General features: G+C 22.7%; 4 protein-coding genes across 8 annotated transcripts; 1 reads left to right on the plus strand and 3 right to left on the minus strand.

The window, feature by feature from the left end:
- Nucleotides 1-125: 125 nt before the first annotated feature.
- LOC122852203 (retinoic acid receptor RXR) lies at nucleotides 126-10,843 on the minus strand. 3 transcript variants are annotated; one of them, XM_044151847.1, is made up of 5 exons: nucleotides 6,130-7,581; nucleotides 4,079-4,208; nucleotides 3,798-3,965; nucleotides 3,398-3,722; nucleotides 126-3,305 (listed from the first exon to the last, which is right to left on the minus strand). In XM_044151847.1, the coding sequence occupies exons 1-5, from the start codon at nucleotides 6,212-6,214 to the stop codon at nucleotides 2,715-2,717; spliced, it is 1,299 nt and encodes a 432-aa protein (XP_044007782.1). In that variant the 5' UTR covers nucleotides 6,215-7,581; the 3' UTR covers nucleotides 126-2,714. The 3 variants fall into 3 exon arrangements, with proteins under 3 accessions (XP_044007782.1, XP_044007784.1, XP_044007785.1); XM_044151849.1 differs by having other exon boundaries at nucleotides 6,139-7,504; XM_044151850.1 differs by lacking the exon at nucleotides 6,130-7,581 and adding an exon at nucleotides 10,791-10,843 and having other exon boundaries at nucleotides 2,560-3,305.
- LOC122852204 (beta-1,3-galactosyltransferase brn) lies at nucleotides 10,642-14,234 on the plus strand. 2 transcript variants are annotated; one of them, XM_044151852.1, is made up of 3 exons: nucleotides 10,642-11,623; nucleotides 11,706-12,466; nucleotides 12,533-14,234. In XM_044151852.1, the coding sequence occupies exons 2-3, from the start codon at nucleotides 11,770-11,772 to the stop codon at nucleotides 13,024-13,026; spliced, it is 1,191 nt and encodes a 396-aa protein (XP_044007787.1). In that variant the 5' UTR covers nucleotides 10,642-11,623; nucleotides 11,706-11,769; the 3' UTR covers nucleotides 13,027-14,234. The 2 variants fall into 2 exon arrangements, with proteins under 2 accessions (XP_044007787.1, XP_044007786.1); XM_044151851.1 differs by having other exon boundaries at nucleotides 11,430-11,623; nucleotides 11,706-13,237.
- On the minus strand, nucleotides 13,312-13,906 carry LOC122852206 (Sjoegren syndrome nuclear autoantigen 1 homolog). Of its 2 annotated transcripts, none has more exons than XM_044151855.1 (3): nucleotides 13,794-13,906; nucleotides 13,491-13,690; nucleotides 13,312-13,419 (listed from the first exon to the last, which is right to left on the minus strand). In XM_044151855.1, exons 1-3 carry the CDS (start codon nucleotides 13,843-13,845, stop codon nucleotides 13,312-13,314), a joined length of 360 nt encoding a protein of 119 aa, XP_044007790.1. In that variant the 5' UTR covers nucleotides 13,846-13,906. The 2 variants fall into 2 exon arrangements, with proteins under 2 accessions (XP_044007790.1, XP_044007789.1); XM_044151854.1 differs by having other exon boundaries at nucleotides 13,779-13,894.
- Nucleotides 14,224-15,934, minus strand: LOC122852205 (translationally-controlled tumor protein homolog). The gene is made up of 4 exons (XM_044151853.1): nucleotides 15,759-15,934; nucleotides 15,103-15,173; nucleotides 14,836-15,023; nucleotides 14,224-14,751 (listed from the first exon to the last, which is right to left on the minus strand). The coding sequence occupies exons 1-4, from the start codon at nucleotides 15,784-15,786 to the stop codon at nucleotides 14,520-14,522; spliced, it is 519 nt and encodes a 172-aa protein (XP_044007788.1). The 5' UTR covers nucleotides 15,787-15,934; the 3' UTR covers nucleotides 14,224-14,519.
- Nucleotides 15,935-16,172: the final 238 nt, after the last annotated feature.

The raw sequence follows: 16,172 nt of genomic DNA on the forward strand, positions 1-16,172 counted from the left end.
TCTTTGCTAGTTCTATATTCCTGTTAAAATACCTTATTTTTTCAAGAAAAAAAAATATAAATAATGAATTTATTAAGGAAACATAACTTAGTAGTAGTAGTAAGTTTTAAAATATTAAAAATACCTTTTTGCTAGTTTTATGTTCTTGTTAAAATACTTCGCTTTTTTTATAAGAAAAAAAAATCTAAAATAATGAATTCAATAGGGAAACATAATTTTGTAGTAGTAAGATCTAATATATATGAAATATACCTCTTTGATAGTTCTATGTTCCTGTTAAAATACCATATTTTTTTCAAGGGAAAAAAATATAAATGATAAATTTATTCGGGTATCATAACTAAGAGAAAGTTACTCTGGTGAAAATATTTCTACGAATTACTTTGAATTTCTCCGTGTTTTTTTCGAATTTCTCCGTATCTATTCTGAATTTCTCCGTAGTTAGTCCGAATTTCTCCGCCGACTTTCTGATAGTTTATACTCCCTAATGTTGAGTAAGAAAAAAAATTTTTTCAAAATTTACATTTTTCTTTTCAACTCAAAACTTTTATCAATAGATCAAAAAACCCATTATGAGGGCGATATAGTTTTTTAATACAATTCTCTTAAGCTCAGTACGAAGTCTCCTTCGCATTATGTTACTTAGTTGATAAGTTATGATCTTTTTTTTTTTCTCGCCGATGAATCCAATACTGCGGCTGAGCCTATGGCTTCTAGCCTCCGTAGTAATTTTTTATCAAGTACTAATTATTTATTATTGGGTATTATTAGTTTTATATTTTTTTTAATCTAAACTAATTATTACTATTGATTTAGTTGTTCTTCTGAATAATTCGACACATGGTATTTTACCAGATTCAGCAACAGAGCAAGGTAACATTTCATCAGCTTCTCGTATGAATTCTTTTAATCGTTCAATCTTTTTTAAATTTAATTCACTGATTCCATTTATTTCAACTTGTGTTACTTGTGGTGGAAATTTATTTAAAAAATTGGATAATTTTTCTAAACATAATAATTTCGGATCTTCAATGTCTAAAACTCTGAATGAATTAACACCCAATGAAAAGACTCGTTTTATTTTTATTTTTATCCAATTATTATCATAATCAACAAGAAATATTTTCCCATCAAAAATTTAATCTTTGTCAATCTTTGAGTTTTCCACCTGTACGTTTTTTTTTCAATTTCATTCGTTAATTCAGCTTTCGTTACTTTATCGAATATCCCTGGTAAAAATATTTCTCCGCGGTTACCCCAAATTTCTCCGCGATTACTCCGAATCCTCCCAAATTGACCCATGCCGAGAAATGAGTGAAAATTTTCTCCTCGTCGTTGATTTCGGAAGAATTTCTCTGCGTTAAAATTTTTTTTTCACATGTTTCTCCGCGTATCCTTATCGTGGAGAAATATTTCCGACCGTTTTTCCACCCTAGTCGATTAGGAGAAAATTTTGATACCTTTCTCTACTCATTTCTTCGCATGGGTTAATTTGGAAGAAATCCGGAGTAATCGCGGAGAAATTCACGAGGAATCGTGGAGAAATATTTTCACCAGCGTAAGCTTCAAAATATATGGAATACTACTTCGCTAGTTCTATGGTCCTGTTTAAATACAAGATATTTTCAAGAAAAATCATTAAAATTACAAAATTTATTGGGAATTATAACTTACAGGAAGTAAGCTTCAAAATATATGAAATAATTGCTAGTTCTATGTTCCTGTTAAAATACCATATTTTTTTCAATAAAAAAAAATAAAAATAATGAATTAAATAGAGAAACATAACTTAGTAGTGATAAGTTCTTAAAAATATGAAATATTTCTTTGCTAGTTCTATGTTCCTGTTAAAAAACTATATTTTTTTCACGAAAAAAAACATAAATAACTAACTCAACAGGGAATTATAACTTAGTAGTAGTAAGCTATGAGAAATACGAAATACCTTTTGCTAGTTCTATGTTCCCATTAATAATCTTCAATTTCTTTCAAGAAAATTTAAAAAAAAAATAGTTATAAGAGGGAATTATAACTTAGTAGTAGTAAGCTACGAAAATTAAAAAATACCTCTTTGCATGTTCTATGCTCTTAATCCAATTCGAAATTTTTTCAAAAAATCTACTAGGCAAATATAAAATTGCAAGAGTTATCTGTCCTCCGCTTGTTGAGACTCGTTTATATTTATTCAATTATCCTTGTCAATTTATTCATGTATATCTCAATTCATAAATCCTTATTCTATGAAACTTTTTCTTAGCAATATTCATGAGTGGCTTTAAACAAATAGTCATCTACCAACGCAGGTACAACCCAGTTCAAATAAAAAATAAATTGTAACAATTTTATCGACACTTTATTACTTGTATTACATTAAATTATCTGGACATATAGATTATTGAATTTTTTTTCTTCTCTACTTTATTAAATTAATGTATATAAATAAACAAAAACAAAAAAAAAAAATGAAAAATAATAATAACTGTAACAAAATAAGTATTTATTCTATTTTTTCAAAAAAAAAAATATAATTGTCAATGATTAAATTAAAAAATAAGTCAATTATCTAGATTAATATATATATATTTATATAATTATTTAACGGATAGGTATACCCTCCAAAAAACAGTGCAACCCATTTTATCTAATATATTTATAAAAAAAAAAAGTATTATTATTACAATTATAATTAAAATTATTATTATTTTGAATAAAAATTAATGTGATTCCAAAACTTCCATGAGAAATGAGTCAATTGGTATATCACCAATGAGTCGAAAAAAAAATAAATGTTCAAGACATTTAAGACCAATTGAACGTAATGATGGTAAACGTAATAATAATTTAGCAAATCTACCAGGATCATCTGGTTTATTGACACGTACATAATCTTCAAGTGTTGAATATACTTTGTCACGTAATAATTCAATTTCTTGTGGACTTTTTAAACCACGTATTTCCGAATTAAATAATATTATTGCACGTAAACAACCAAGTTCTGTTTTATCCATACGCATTTCTCTCATTTTAGTAACTAATTCAGATAGTACACGATCAAATATTGTACCAATACCAGCTTGTTGTGCTGAATTTCTATATACAACAAGACCAGTTGCAAGTACAATACCATCATCAGTATCAATTGAACGATGTGAAAAACCAGCAATTAATAATTCATTCCAACCAGCTCGTAATAATAATACTTGATCTTCAAGTGGTAATGATGTAAAATGAGGAATGTGTTTTGCCCATTCAACAAGTTGAAATAATTGTTTATTTGTTGCTGTACAAATACTTGATACGGCATTCTATAAAATTTATATTTAAAAACAAACACAAATAAGTAAATTACCTAATAATTATTACTTTATGTAATTTTTTTTTTCAATAAAAAACATACCTCATAACTTCCTTGTTGTTCTAATTTACATTCAACTCTTTTTTCAGCTTCAAGTATACGTTCAGCTGGCATATCAGAATGTATATTATTACTACTTGTACTTTCAACTTCATTTTGATGATGATTATTATCACGTTCTTTAGTACGTTGTCGTTCTTCTTGTACAGCTTCTCTTTTCATTCCCATTGTTAAGCATTTTTGATAACGACAATATTGACAACGATTTCTTTGTCTTTTATCAATAATACATGATTTTTCTTCACGACATGCATATGATAAATCTTTACGTACAGTACGTTTAAAAAAACCTTTACAACCTTCACAACTAAAATCAAAATAAAATTAATATAAATTAGTTTTTTTTAATTATTTAAATTTATTTCTCGTCAATTGTAATTACCTGTATACTCCATAATGTTTACCACTCGCTCTATCACCACAAATTGAACATAAATGTTTACTTCCTGATAGAGGATGATTTGGTGGATATGTTGAATTAACTCCTGTTTTATTTTGTCCACCTTGTGATGTGTTCATCAAAGTACTGTGACAACCAATTGTAAATGATCTGAAATTGATTCAAAAATAAATTACTATAAAAAAACTCTGTACAATTTTCATAACAAATCATTCAATTTAAAAATAATTACACTAATAATAAATTAACTTTTTTAAACATACCCTGGACTATTTGGTCCCGAGGGACTAAAATTTCCGGAATTTATGAGGTTTACCGTGTCGGGCTTCATGTCTAGCGGGCTTTGGGGTCCAACCGATGACATGGATATATTGTTGCTGTCCAAACTCAACCCTGTAACAAACAAATAAATTTAAAATTAACATCTCACATTGTTTATAAAAAAATTCAACTTGAAAAAATAACAATTTAATACTTTTTTTGTATTGTTTTTTGTTATTTTTAGTGATCATAGAATAAATAAATAATGAAGCATTGATTGCATTATGACGCAAAAAGGTGAAAAAAAAATATAAATAAAAAAATTCATCAGGGTTATTAGACGTATGATAATTGTCAATGATAATATGATGATCATCAAAAGAATTCATTACAACATAATACATCTTTTACAAGAATAAAACATCAAATTTTTTTTTTCTTTTTTTTCCGATAGATTTTTGTTAAAATTATTAATAAATATATTAATTAGTATGTTTATTTATTCAATTTTTTTTGTTTTTTTTGTTAATTGTATTTGTTGGACTTTGTTGTAAAAATTTTTTTAAACAAGTAGAATGGTAATTTACTGTGTCAAGGTCACGTCAAGAGCGCTAGTTACGTTTTAATAGCGACACGCCTCATAAGGTCACGTCACTCATGGATACCATGTACTACGTTTTATATAATAATTTCATTGTATTTTACATATATTTTTTTTTTTCCTCATAGTTAAAGAATAATTTACAATTTTAATGTATCATGCGAAATTATAACAATGCTTTTTTTCTTCGAGCTATTAATTTTTTAAATAAATTTGTTAAATTGTGCAAAGAAAAATTATTATTATTATATGAAAAAATTATTATTTTTAGTTTATTTTTTTAGTCATTAATAATATGTATTTGGTTAATTGTTAAAATTTAAATTTTAAATACTAGTATGATGTCATTATGTAATAATTTTTTAAAAAATTAAAAAACCTGTTTTTAAATATAAAATTATCAAAATTAAATTTCATTGTTAAAATATTTGTATGTATCTATTATATTAATTGAAATTTCAACTAAATTTATTAATTAAATAAATAGCAATATTTATTAAAAATTTTGGCTACTAAATTTGTTAGAAAAAAAAGAAAATTAAATCGAAAAATATCGATAAAAAGAAAAATTTTTCGAAATATTTATTGGAGTATTTTTAAAAGTTATTTATCCAGGGATAGCAGGATTATTTATTTATTTATCTATCCACTGTAAAAAATAAATTTTTCTAGTTAATAATAATTTCAATAAAATTATTATTATTCAAAGATAAAATCATGCAAATATTTGTCTAATTAATTACTCAAGCATTACAATAAAAATAAAAAAAATTCTTTGTTTATTTATCATGTGAAAAATTATTAGAATAATAATAATACAGTTGTTGATGAGTTGTATATTGAATACAATAATAAAAAAAAAATTTTTTTCAAATTTTTATACAGTGTGCAGTTTAGTATTGATGGTATACATATAAGACAAATTAAATATGCTCCAAAAGATAATGCGTACGACCTGACCTTCACCGACAAAAGTGCAAAATATTAAATCGTTTATCATCTAACTTCTTCCCACTCGTATATACAAAAAAAAAAAAAATATTATAAAAATAGAATACAAATATTTTATATAAATAAAATAATCATTAATTCGTCTACCAAAAAATGCCTCCAAAAATTTTTAAAAATAATTTTTCATTTAGGTGTTTATTTAACTGTTAATATTGTTTTTTTTTTTTAAACAAAAATTTATAATATTAGTCAGTATTTTATTTTAAATAAATAATATAAATAAAAGTTGTTTAATAATGTTAATAATATTTTAAAAAATTTATTAATGTCAATAATATTATTGGGAAATTAAATTTTTTTTATGATTTTTTTTGTTTAAAATACAACTTTTATTATATTAAATTATTTAAATTTTTATAAATTCAACATTGTTGTTGATTATTTGTTAATTTAATTTGAGTTATTTATTTATTTATCACATTGATAACATAATAGTCGTACAAGTGTTACCCCGAGCCCAATGTTTTGCCTTGGCACCTTGAATTATTGCCGTGACTGACATCATTGGTTTTTCTTTTTTCATCATCTTGAATTGTTTGATCGATGATATTTAACTTATTCAAATTTTCAACTAAACATTTACACTGTTAAACTATTTTTTTGTTTTTTGGTATATTTTAAAGCTTTGTTATCACAAGGAATGCATTTACGTATCTTTTTTTTTAAAAACCACAATACAAATAAATTTTTTATCTCTATTAAAAATATTATTTCCGCACTAACAACACATTTTACTATACAACTGAATAAATTGAATAAATTTATTATCGAGCGAATAATAAAAAAAAATATATATATAAATTAAATCAAGAAGAAATGAAAATTATTATAAAAAATTCAAGGCCAGTGGTGTGTGTTTGTATGGCACTCACGTGGGTTGCATCAAGACAATCAATATATATTATTTATTTATAATAAAGACTGAATTTATTTTAAAATGATTGATGTTGTTATATTCCTGTAGGACATAACAACATATTTTTTAAAATTAATATTAATACTTTTAAACTAAGAAAAAGTTCAAGGTTTTTGAGATAAATTTGTCCACGTCCGGAATATTCACACACACACTAAATATATATTTAAAAAAAAGATAACATGTATGTTGTATATCTTGCAAGACGGATGTCTGTCTGTAACTGCAAATATGCATATAATACATTTATGTGATTAGCAAAACTCATTATATATTTTTATTAACGCCATTAAGAAAAATAATGAAAAAAAAAACAACTTTTTTTTACTAGAAATTTTTTTTATAAAAATTCAAGTTCAATTAATAATTATTATTTTTTTTTTACTGTCAAGTCACGTGATTTTGACAGTTTTTTAAATTTATTTTTAATTTTTTTTTTTTTTTAAATCACTTTACACTTTGTAAATTTACATTTTACAATTTTTTCAGTGATTTTTTCTTTATAGAAATAATTTAACCTTGATTTTAATTTTACTCTTTTTTTTATCCTAAAATTATTACTGCGCAAAAATTTATCTGAATTTAATACGAGTCATGTAAATTTATCCAATTTATCATCATTACAAAGAATTTTATTTGTTAAAAATAATTTAAATTGAATTTAAAATGCAAAAAAGGAAAAAAAAATTTTGTAAAAAATAGATAAATGAAAAACAAGTATAAATAATAGTTTTAATAATTCAATAAAAAATAAAAGAAATTTATAGAGGTAACACTGGAACAAATCATTTGATATATTAATACATATTATTTGATTATAATTAATTGTTGATTAATTTAAATAAACGCAACGGTCGAGTATTATAGTCGCGAACCGGTGAACGACTGAACACTGAAGTCAGAATGAATTCAATTTCTCAAGTACAGAAACCTGTGTATTTTTTTTAAAGCTGATGTCTGTGTGCAACGATGTCATATGGATGACGTACACGATGGCCGACAAAATATATATGCATATCCTATCATTTTACTAAACATAATATGCCAAAAAATGAAAAAAAAAAACTAATTTATTTCTATGAATCCAAAGATATTGTCAAATAAATAATTGTTAATTAGACATTTTAATTGTTTTAGCTAATTCATTTTTTTTTTTTTTTGTTACATTAATTAATAATTTTTTGAATAATACGCCCTCGCGCAAAATCAGAGTTCTAGTTTTCTCATCCAGGGATAAATCTATCTCTGTTGTTTTATAAAACTGGGCGTTATGGAAGCTAGCTCTTCACTGCCCTGGATGACCTTCTCTAAATCTTCATTCAAGGCTATTACTGCAGATAAATAATGACAAACCCGTTTTAGTATTTTAATAATACATTTGTCATTTTTATATTGTTCATGTTAACTCTACCTTATCACTATTCAAAATTTTGCAAGTGTTTTTTTTTTTTGTTTTTAATTTTACTAAAAATTTACACATATTTTTTTGCTTGTCACTATTATAAATAAACTGTCATTATAATTATTAACAAATATATTTTTATGACAATCATGCTAAAGAAAAAAAAAATCATGTAAATACTATTTATCTGTTTGTAATGTCATCAAAAAAGAGCAACTAATTTTACCTAGTTTAACTAAATTAGATTTCATAATTAAAATAACTAAATTGGCTGATTATTTAATGAAATGTTTTAATGATAGTAATGTGGTTTTGAATGTACCATTGTTTAGATGCATGAAGGAAAAAAAATGAAATAAATTAAACAATATTTAAGTAGTAAAAGTGGTTGTCAAGGTTAATATTTTTATCAATGCTTGACTACTCTACTGGCATCCGATCGTTATTCATAACTATTATATATAATAAAGAAAAATAACAATATATATTTTTTTATTTCAAGGAAAAAATATAATGAAAAAACATAAATAAATTATATTATTTTAAACAATTGAATTTATTTTGTATTAATACAATTGTACAAAAATTTTGACCTAATGTTATAAATTTATTTTTACTAAAATCATATGAATGATAACAACGAAAAAAATAATTAAATAAAACCACTTCCTGTTACCATATTTTGAGATGGTCAGGTGCTATTCTGAAAATAATAATAATAGTATTTTAATTTAGCAATATGAATAACCTTGAAGTGAAAAAAAAAAAAAATAATAAAAATGACATCAAGTTTTTTCGTTTTTTTTTTCGTTGTTAAATTAGTAGATTGTTGTGTTGATTATTTATTGTTAAAAAAAAATTGTTTTACGTGTAATATGTGTGTTAGTTTGTAGTACAATTTATCAAGGATAAATAATTTACTCGATATATAATAAAATAGTAATTTCGAAATGATCTCATCGTTTTACTCTTGTACCGTTATTCATGAATTTTGTCCTTTATTAATAAGAGAAATAAATAATGTTAACAGATGAAAGATTTTAAACTCAATATCAAGGATAAATAATCATGAAATTGAATATATTTTTTTTTATATAAAACGTATAATATATATTTATTTAAATTTACGAATTTATTTGTTAAAAAAAAAAACAACAGTCATTGGCTGTTTTATTATTTTTAGATTTTTCAAAAATCTTTAGTTAATTTATTAATACAATAAAAAAAAAATTGTTTAAATTACCCCCCGGTGAAATAAACTCTAAAAGTTTGAATAAAAAAAAGAAAAATCTATAAAATTTAATTTTACAGATAAAAAATTATAAAAATTACTAAGAAAAATTTAAAGATTACTCCAAAAAAATTTCGATAAAATGTCCTAATTTTGTATGGAAAAAAATTCCAGAAAAAATTTAAAATACAATAACTCCCGATGGCTAAAAAATATATTATAATTTATAAATAATGAATAAAATATTTATAAAAAATTTGCACAGATTAATATTTAAAATAAAATCGATAAATAAATTATTTTCTTATTTAAATATAGAGCACCTAAAAAAAAAGCCAATAAATTATAAATAAAATATTTTTGATAATTTAAATATATCGAGAATAACTAAACAATGTAAAAAATAAATAAATTGATAAATAATAATCATTATAAATTATTATAAATAAAATGAAACGATGAGTTTTTATTGTGACCTATTTTATAAATATCAAGTTGGTTTCTGGGTTGGCATAAATTGGTTCATCCCGACATTGACCCAAATAAATTCTACACTTTTTTTTATGTTTCTAATATGCGACATCTAGCTGTGTCCTATTTCACATAATTGTGTCAAGGACATTTATATACAAACAGTGGGAACTAAATATCAAATAACACACAAAAAAAGCTGCAAAAAAAAAAGTCATATCGATTAAGCAATTCAAAGAGAAAATATATATTTAAATTTCATGTAGAAAGTTGCTATTTGTATATTCAATTTTTATTATCATTGGTATGTTTATTATTAATAAAAATTTATCACAAATTGAAGCAAAAAATTGTCAAATAATTTAAATGTTTTGTCGTAAAAAAAAAAACATTATTTCTTCACCTTATTTGGAATTGTTTCTCAATTTATTTTGCTCCAAAATTTAAATTTAAAAAAAAAAAAAAAAAAAACAGTTATTTGATGTTTATCATTTAAAGTATTTTTTAATTTAAAAATAGTAATTAAAATATAGGTAAATAAATAAAATATTATGTGTGTTATTTTATAAATTAAAATTGAAAAAAAATAAATTAAAAATTTTTTGTATATATTTTCCGTCATTTTTACTATTGAATATATTTAAAATAAAGTAGTTTATATTTTTAAAAAAAAATTATTATATATTTTTTAAAAAAAGAGTAAATTAATGTTGATAATTTTGACGATTGAAAATGGAATCTCACACATACACAACAAACACAAGTGAAAAAAAAAAAAAAAAAAAAAACAAGGCAGTGACATATATAGGATTTATAAAAAGTAAATAAAATTATAAAATAATGAAAAATTAAAATAATTTAAAAATCATATTGAATAAAATACATAACTAAGAAGAAAAATTAATAATTAATATGTAAAAAAAAATAATTATAAATGCGGTCAGTAAACTAGATCCGTTTTCGACCCTGACACTGCCACAATCCGCTGTCACGATTTGTGTCAGTCTCCTCTCAATATTGTTAGATTTTTTAATGAATTTTTTGTTTTTGTTTTTATCATAATAGTTAAATTAAAAACTTACCTCGTAATTTTAATTAAAACACACAATTTATATATATTTATCACCACAATAATATAAACATTTAATAAACAATACGAATGATTTATAAATAAATGTTTAATTTAATTTTCACCCTTCTCTTTTTAGTTCAGGCCCTCCACTAGGTTCTTGAAATATTTTTTTTTTAATACACTTGAGAGTATATAAACATGGCCGGTTTGTTAGTTCGGCTTGTCACCATTACTCCAAGGTCGTTGAACTATTTTATATTTATTATTAATTTATCATAATCAATATTTTATTTATTTTATATTTATTATTGATATATTTAATTGTTGTATGATGTTTATTTTTTATTATTTACTAAAATGGAGCAATATTTCTTAAGGTAGTTGTTTTGACTTTTATTACTATGTAGTTGTTGACCTGCTTCTAGGTGGCACTTGTGTCGCTCTGTCTCATCATAAATCCTTATTTACACTTTCAAAAAAAACATGTTTTTATATTTCAAATTTAATGTAATTAGTATAATTATTTTTGTTAATTAATTACTGTAAATAAAAATTAGTATTTTGTTAGTTATTTATAAAAAAATTTAGAGTCTCGATAATTTTTTTTTTTGAATTTTTTCGCTTAACAGTATAAATCGGACTTTATATTGACTTAAAAAAAAATATATGCAACAAATTATTATTATAAAACTAAAAACACACATTTTTTTAATTAGTGTAGAAGATAAATAAATAAAAAAAATTAAATTGCCAATTGATATGCAATTAATTTTATTGATAAATGTTTAACTATTTTATTTATTAAATATTGTTTAAAGTTTAAACAAATTGGATCATCAAAAGGTAACAATAATAAATTTAATATAATTAATGATTATTATTAAACAAGTAGCATAATAATGTGTCTATTTTTTTTTATTTCTAGAATAAAATAATGAGCAAAATTATGAATTATTAATTGAGAAAAAAAGAGACAATTTAACGAAAAAATGATTCGTTTATTTCAACCATCAATACCAAGAACAACAAGAACACTATTTAGACCAACGAAATTAAAATATCTAATAATTATAATTGGAATAATTGGAGTACTTGATTTATTTGGAGCATTTACTCATTTATTTGAATATTCATATGACAGATATTTTACATATCCATATGAAGGTGATGTATTTCCATTTGTTGATGCTTTAAAGCACAATCATAAACCAAAAGTAAAACCAATAAATGAATATAATTTAGATTATATTTATAATTTAAAAGATCATTGTGTTGATAATAATTATCATAATTTACGTATTATATTTTTAATTAAATCAGCATTAAAAAATTTTGAACAACGTAATGCAATTAGAAATTCTTGGGGTTTTAAAAAAAGATTTTTTGATGTACCAACAAGAACCCTATTTCTTCTTGGTATAAATAATAATGATGATGAATTACAATATAAAATAAATCAAGAATCAATTAAATATAAAGATATATTACAAGCTAAATTTATTGATTCATATTATAATAATACAATTAAAACAATGATGGGAATAAATTGGGCATTTAAAAATTGTTTAAATTCAAAATTTTATATGTTTGTTGATGATGATATGTATGTTTCAGTTAAAAATGTATTAGCATTTATTAGAAATCCAGCTTATTATCCAGATTATTTAAAAGAACCAAGTAGAATGGGTAAGAGGGAAGCTAAATATTATTCATCTGATTTTAATGAAACTCATGTGCCAATAAATATTTCAGATAATACAGTATTAATTGATAATAACAATAATAGTAATAATACAACAATAAAATTAAATAATTTAAAAATACGTAAACGTCGTCAAATATTTGACATTGAATTACCAGATAATGTTAGATTATTTGCTGGATATGTATTTAAATCATCACCACATAGACATAAAACATCAAAATGGTATATTTCATTGGATGAATATCCATATGATTATTGGCCACCTTATGTTACAGCTGGTGCATATATTTTATCGAAAAATGCACTTGTTGATATGTACTATACAAGTTTATACACAAAACATTTTAAATTTGATGATATTTATTTGGGTCTTGTTGCTAAAAAAGCTGACATTGAACCATTTCATTGTGATGAATTTCATTTTTATAAAAGAGACTATACACCTTTTAATTATAAATATGTTATTGTATCACATGGATATAATAATCCAAATGAATTATTACAAGTATGGAATGAACAAAAAGCATTAGGTAATGCATAGATAAATAATAATTTGCCAAATTAATTAATTAGATAATTTTTTTAATTCAATTTTATAGATTAATTTATTAAATTATTTATAAGTAGAAAAATACATTTACATTTAATAAAATTTAAAAATTATAAAAAGCATTATATTATTACAAATTATTGATTATTATTTTATGTTATTATTTAATTTTAAATATTATTTACAAAATTTGTACTGGATTAGATCGATAATAATTATTCAGTCGATTTATTTGCAGTTTTATTCTTAAAAAAAAAAATATTTAATTAATAATTATTATTGTCTACGATGTTGTTGATCAATATTAACTTTAATCAATGTTTCATGAAGAACAGATGCTTCTCTTTTTAACATATTTAAAAGTAATTGTGAACTTTCAAGTATCTAAAAAATATAAACATTATATTTAATATATAATTTTTATATAAAATAATTTTGAAAATATTGTAAATTACCTTTGTATATGCAGCTTCTGTTTCTGTAATTGTTTTATCATACTCATTACGTACAGATATTCTTTTACCAAGACAATCAGTTATTCTAATTAGCTTTGTTGACATTTTTTCAATTTCTTTTTCTAATGTTATTTTATCTTCTTCTTGTAAATCAATTTGTTTTTGTAATTCAGCACGTCGTTGTTTCATATCTTCTAAATCTAAAATAACATATAAATTTTTATTATAAATTTTGTTTGTTTTTTTAAATAATAGATAATGTAAACAATTAATTTAAAGGTTATATACCGCGTTCCAACTCACACTTGACGAGTTCCTGGTTGTAAGTTTGTAATGCTGCACCATGTTGTGACATTTTAATTAACAACTATTAAATTATTAAAACACACAATATCCAAATGTATTTAATAATAATAAAAGTATTTATTTAAATTTGTTAATAAATAACATGAAAATATAAGCATTGATGATGACAGTGATGGTTGGAGTAGGGGGATGTTTTGTTGTTGCTGTTTTACATTGGTGTGCCACCATTTTTTAGGTGGAGTTGCAAACAAGCTTTATACATCATCTTGTGACTGTTAATTAAATGCAATTGAATAAACTATTTATTATAAGAAATTTAGTGTCCTTGAATAAACAAATATTTTCTTTTCATTTTGGAGTAATTTAAACAAGCTGATGATAAAATAACTTAACAACAAAATTGGAGTAAATTAATAAAACATTTAAATTCAGATTTTAAAATTTGTATTTATTTATTGTAATTTTTGTTTTTTTCTTTTCGATTAATATTATTGGCAGTCGAACAATCAACAAAAAAACGAATTAAAAACAGATTTTTCAAAGTTATCTTAAACTATTGAGTTTAAATTTTTTTTTCTTTTTTTTCTAATTTAAATTATTAAACAAAATAAAAATTAAAAAATAAGAGTGATAGTTTTTTTTTTTTTTATCTTTGAAATTTTAAAAACTTAAAAAATTTAATTTTCCATATTTTCGGATATCTAAAAAAAAAATTATTGAGTATTAAAATTTCTCTTCTTCTAATCCATGTTTGAAGAACATCATAACTGGTGTTGATACACCATCAATGTCACGGTATTCCATAAGACCAACAAGACCATCAATGTCCATACTTTCACCAGTGAAAAATTGCAATTCTTTGAATCTTCCCAAAATATCTTTCATGACTTTGTTCATGTTAGTTTTGAAAACATCAACTTGATCTGGTTGAGTTTCTTCCAATTTAGCAACCAATCTAATAGAAAATTAAAAAACAATTATTAGAAATCAATAAACTATTGATTGTTTAATAATAATAGTTATAATTTTTATTACTAACCTTTTCATGTATTCCTTAAGATATTGAGTGTATGATTTTTTGTCACCAAATGCATATGATTCTACGAGATTGTGATTGAGAACAATATCAACACCTGATTCAACAGTCTCATCAGTACCTTCATCAGCTTCTTCAGCAGATGGATTTGCTCCAGCAATAACAATTTCTCCTTGTTTACGTTGGACAAGCTAAAAATTTAATTTTCAAATATTATTATTATTATTCCAGCAATAGTCACATAAAAATCAATATGAATCATCAATTTACCTTTCCATAAACTTCGTAGATAACATTATCAACAAGTTTTATTTTGAAGGTGTCTGCAAACATCTCATCACCTGTAAAATAAACATTAAAATTTTGTTTATTATTTATTCAAGTTATTATTATATTTTAAATAAAGAAAAAAATTATTTTTTCAGCATCAGACATAAATGTTTTTTTTTTAGGTTATGTGTTAATAATATTAAAAATAAAATTATTTATTATTTAAACAATTTACAAAAATAATAATAAAACAACAATAAAAATTAGCTCAAAAAAAATTTGGACTTTCAGACACATCCAAGGTCATTTAATTTGATAAAATAATTATCAATTTGCCAATAATAATTTAATTTTAAACATGTGGAACTGAAAAAATTGATAATCCATATGTTGAGGTTATGAAGAAAAATTTTTATCATTTATATAAAAGATATAAAAACCATTTACTCAATATCAGCAAGGTCAAATTAATTTACATCAAATGATAAAAATAATTAATTTATCAATTATATAATTAAAATATATGTACAAAGAAAAAACCATAATTGCAAATGATTTGGAGCACATGGACACTTGTGTTCTAAATCAATATTTAAATGATAAAAATAATCGATTATTAATAACCATATTGTTAAATGTAAATAATTAAAACTCACCGCTGAAGATATCTTTGTAGATTTTCATTTTGGAAGATTGATATTAATTAAAATTTGTAATAAATATAAACAAGTCGAGACACTTGCAGCAACTCCAACGATCAAATCGGAAAGACAATTTTTTTTTTTGATGAATCGAGGGAATCGAGTGCCCAAGGAAGGCTTGTCATCCAAAAGAGTGGGGGGAGGATACAATTTCTTTTTGACATTGCCATTTGTGAGTTCAATGAACACGTGTTCAAAAAGCCTCATTTACATTGTCAAAATATTTTATTAATACTCATTAAATATATTTATGTAAAATTGAGTAGATTTAAATTAAATTATTTATAATTTTAATTAATATTAATAATAATAAGTTTAATTAAAAAAAAAATATGTAATATGGTTTTTCTTGAAAAAAATTTTGTGTCT

The sequence above is a fragment of the Aphidius gifuensis genome, linkage group LG3, assembly GCF_014905175.1.
Source record: "Aphidius gifuensis isolate YNYX2018 linkage group LG3, ASM1490517v1, whole genome shotgun sequence".
NCBI classification, from domain to species: Eukaryota; Metazoa; Arthropoda; class Insecta; order Hymenoptera; family Braconidae; genus Aphidius; species Aphidius gifuensis.

Coding starts and splice junctions, on each gene's coding strand:
- LOC122852203 (XM_044151847.1), bottom strand. CDS start 6,214: ATGATGAAAAAAGAAAAACCAATGATGTCAGTCACGGCAATAATTCAA. Junction 4,209..6,129: donor TTGGGCTCGGGGTAACACTT/GTACGACTATTA, acceptor TGTTTGTTACAG/GGTTGAGTTTGGACAGCAAC. Junction 3,966..4,078: donor TCGGGACCAAATAGTCCAGG/GTATGTTTAAAA, acceptor AATCAATTTCAG/ATCATTTACAATTGGTTGTC.
- LOC122852204 (XM_044151851.1), top strand. CDS start 11,770: ATGATTCGTTTATTTCAACCATCAATACCAAGAACAACAAGAACACTA.
- LOC122852206 (XM_044151854.1), bottom strand. CDS start 13,845: ATGTCACAACATGGTGCAGCATTACAAACTTACAACCAGGAACTCGTC. Junction 13,691..13,778: donor CAAGTGTGAGTTGGAACGCG/GTATATAACCTT, acceptor ATGTTATTTTAG/ATTTAGAAGATATGAAACAA. Junction 13,420..13,490: donor CAGAAGCTGCATATACAAAG/GTAATTTACAAT, acceptor TATATTTTTTAG/ATACTTGAAAGTTCACAATT.
- LOC122852205 (XM_044151853.1), bottom strand. CDS start 15,786: ATGAAAATCTACAAAGATATCTTCAGCG. Junction 15,174..15,758: donor CTACAAAGATATCTTCAGCG/GTGAGTTTTAAT, acceptor TTTATTTTACAG/GTGATGAGATGTTTGCAGAC. Junction 15,024..15,102: donor TCTACGAAGTTTATGGAAAG/GTAAATTGATGA, acceptor TTAAATTTTTAG/CTTGTCCAACGTAAACAAGG.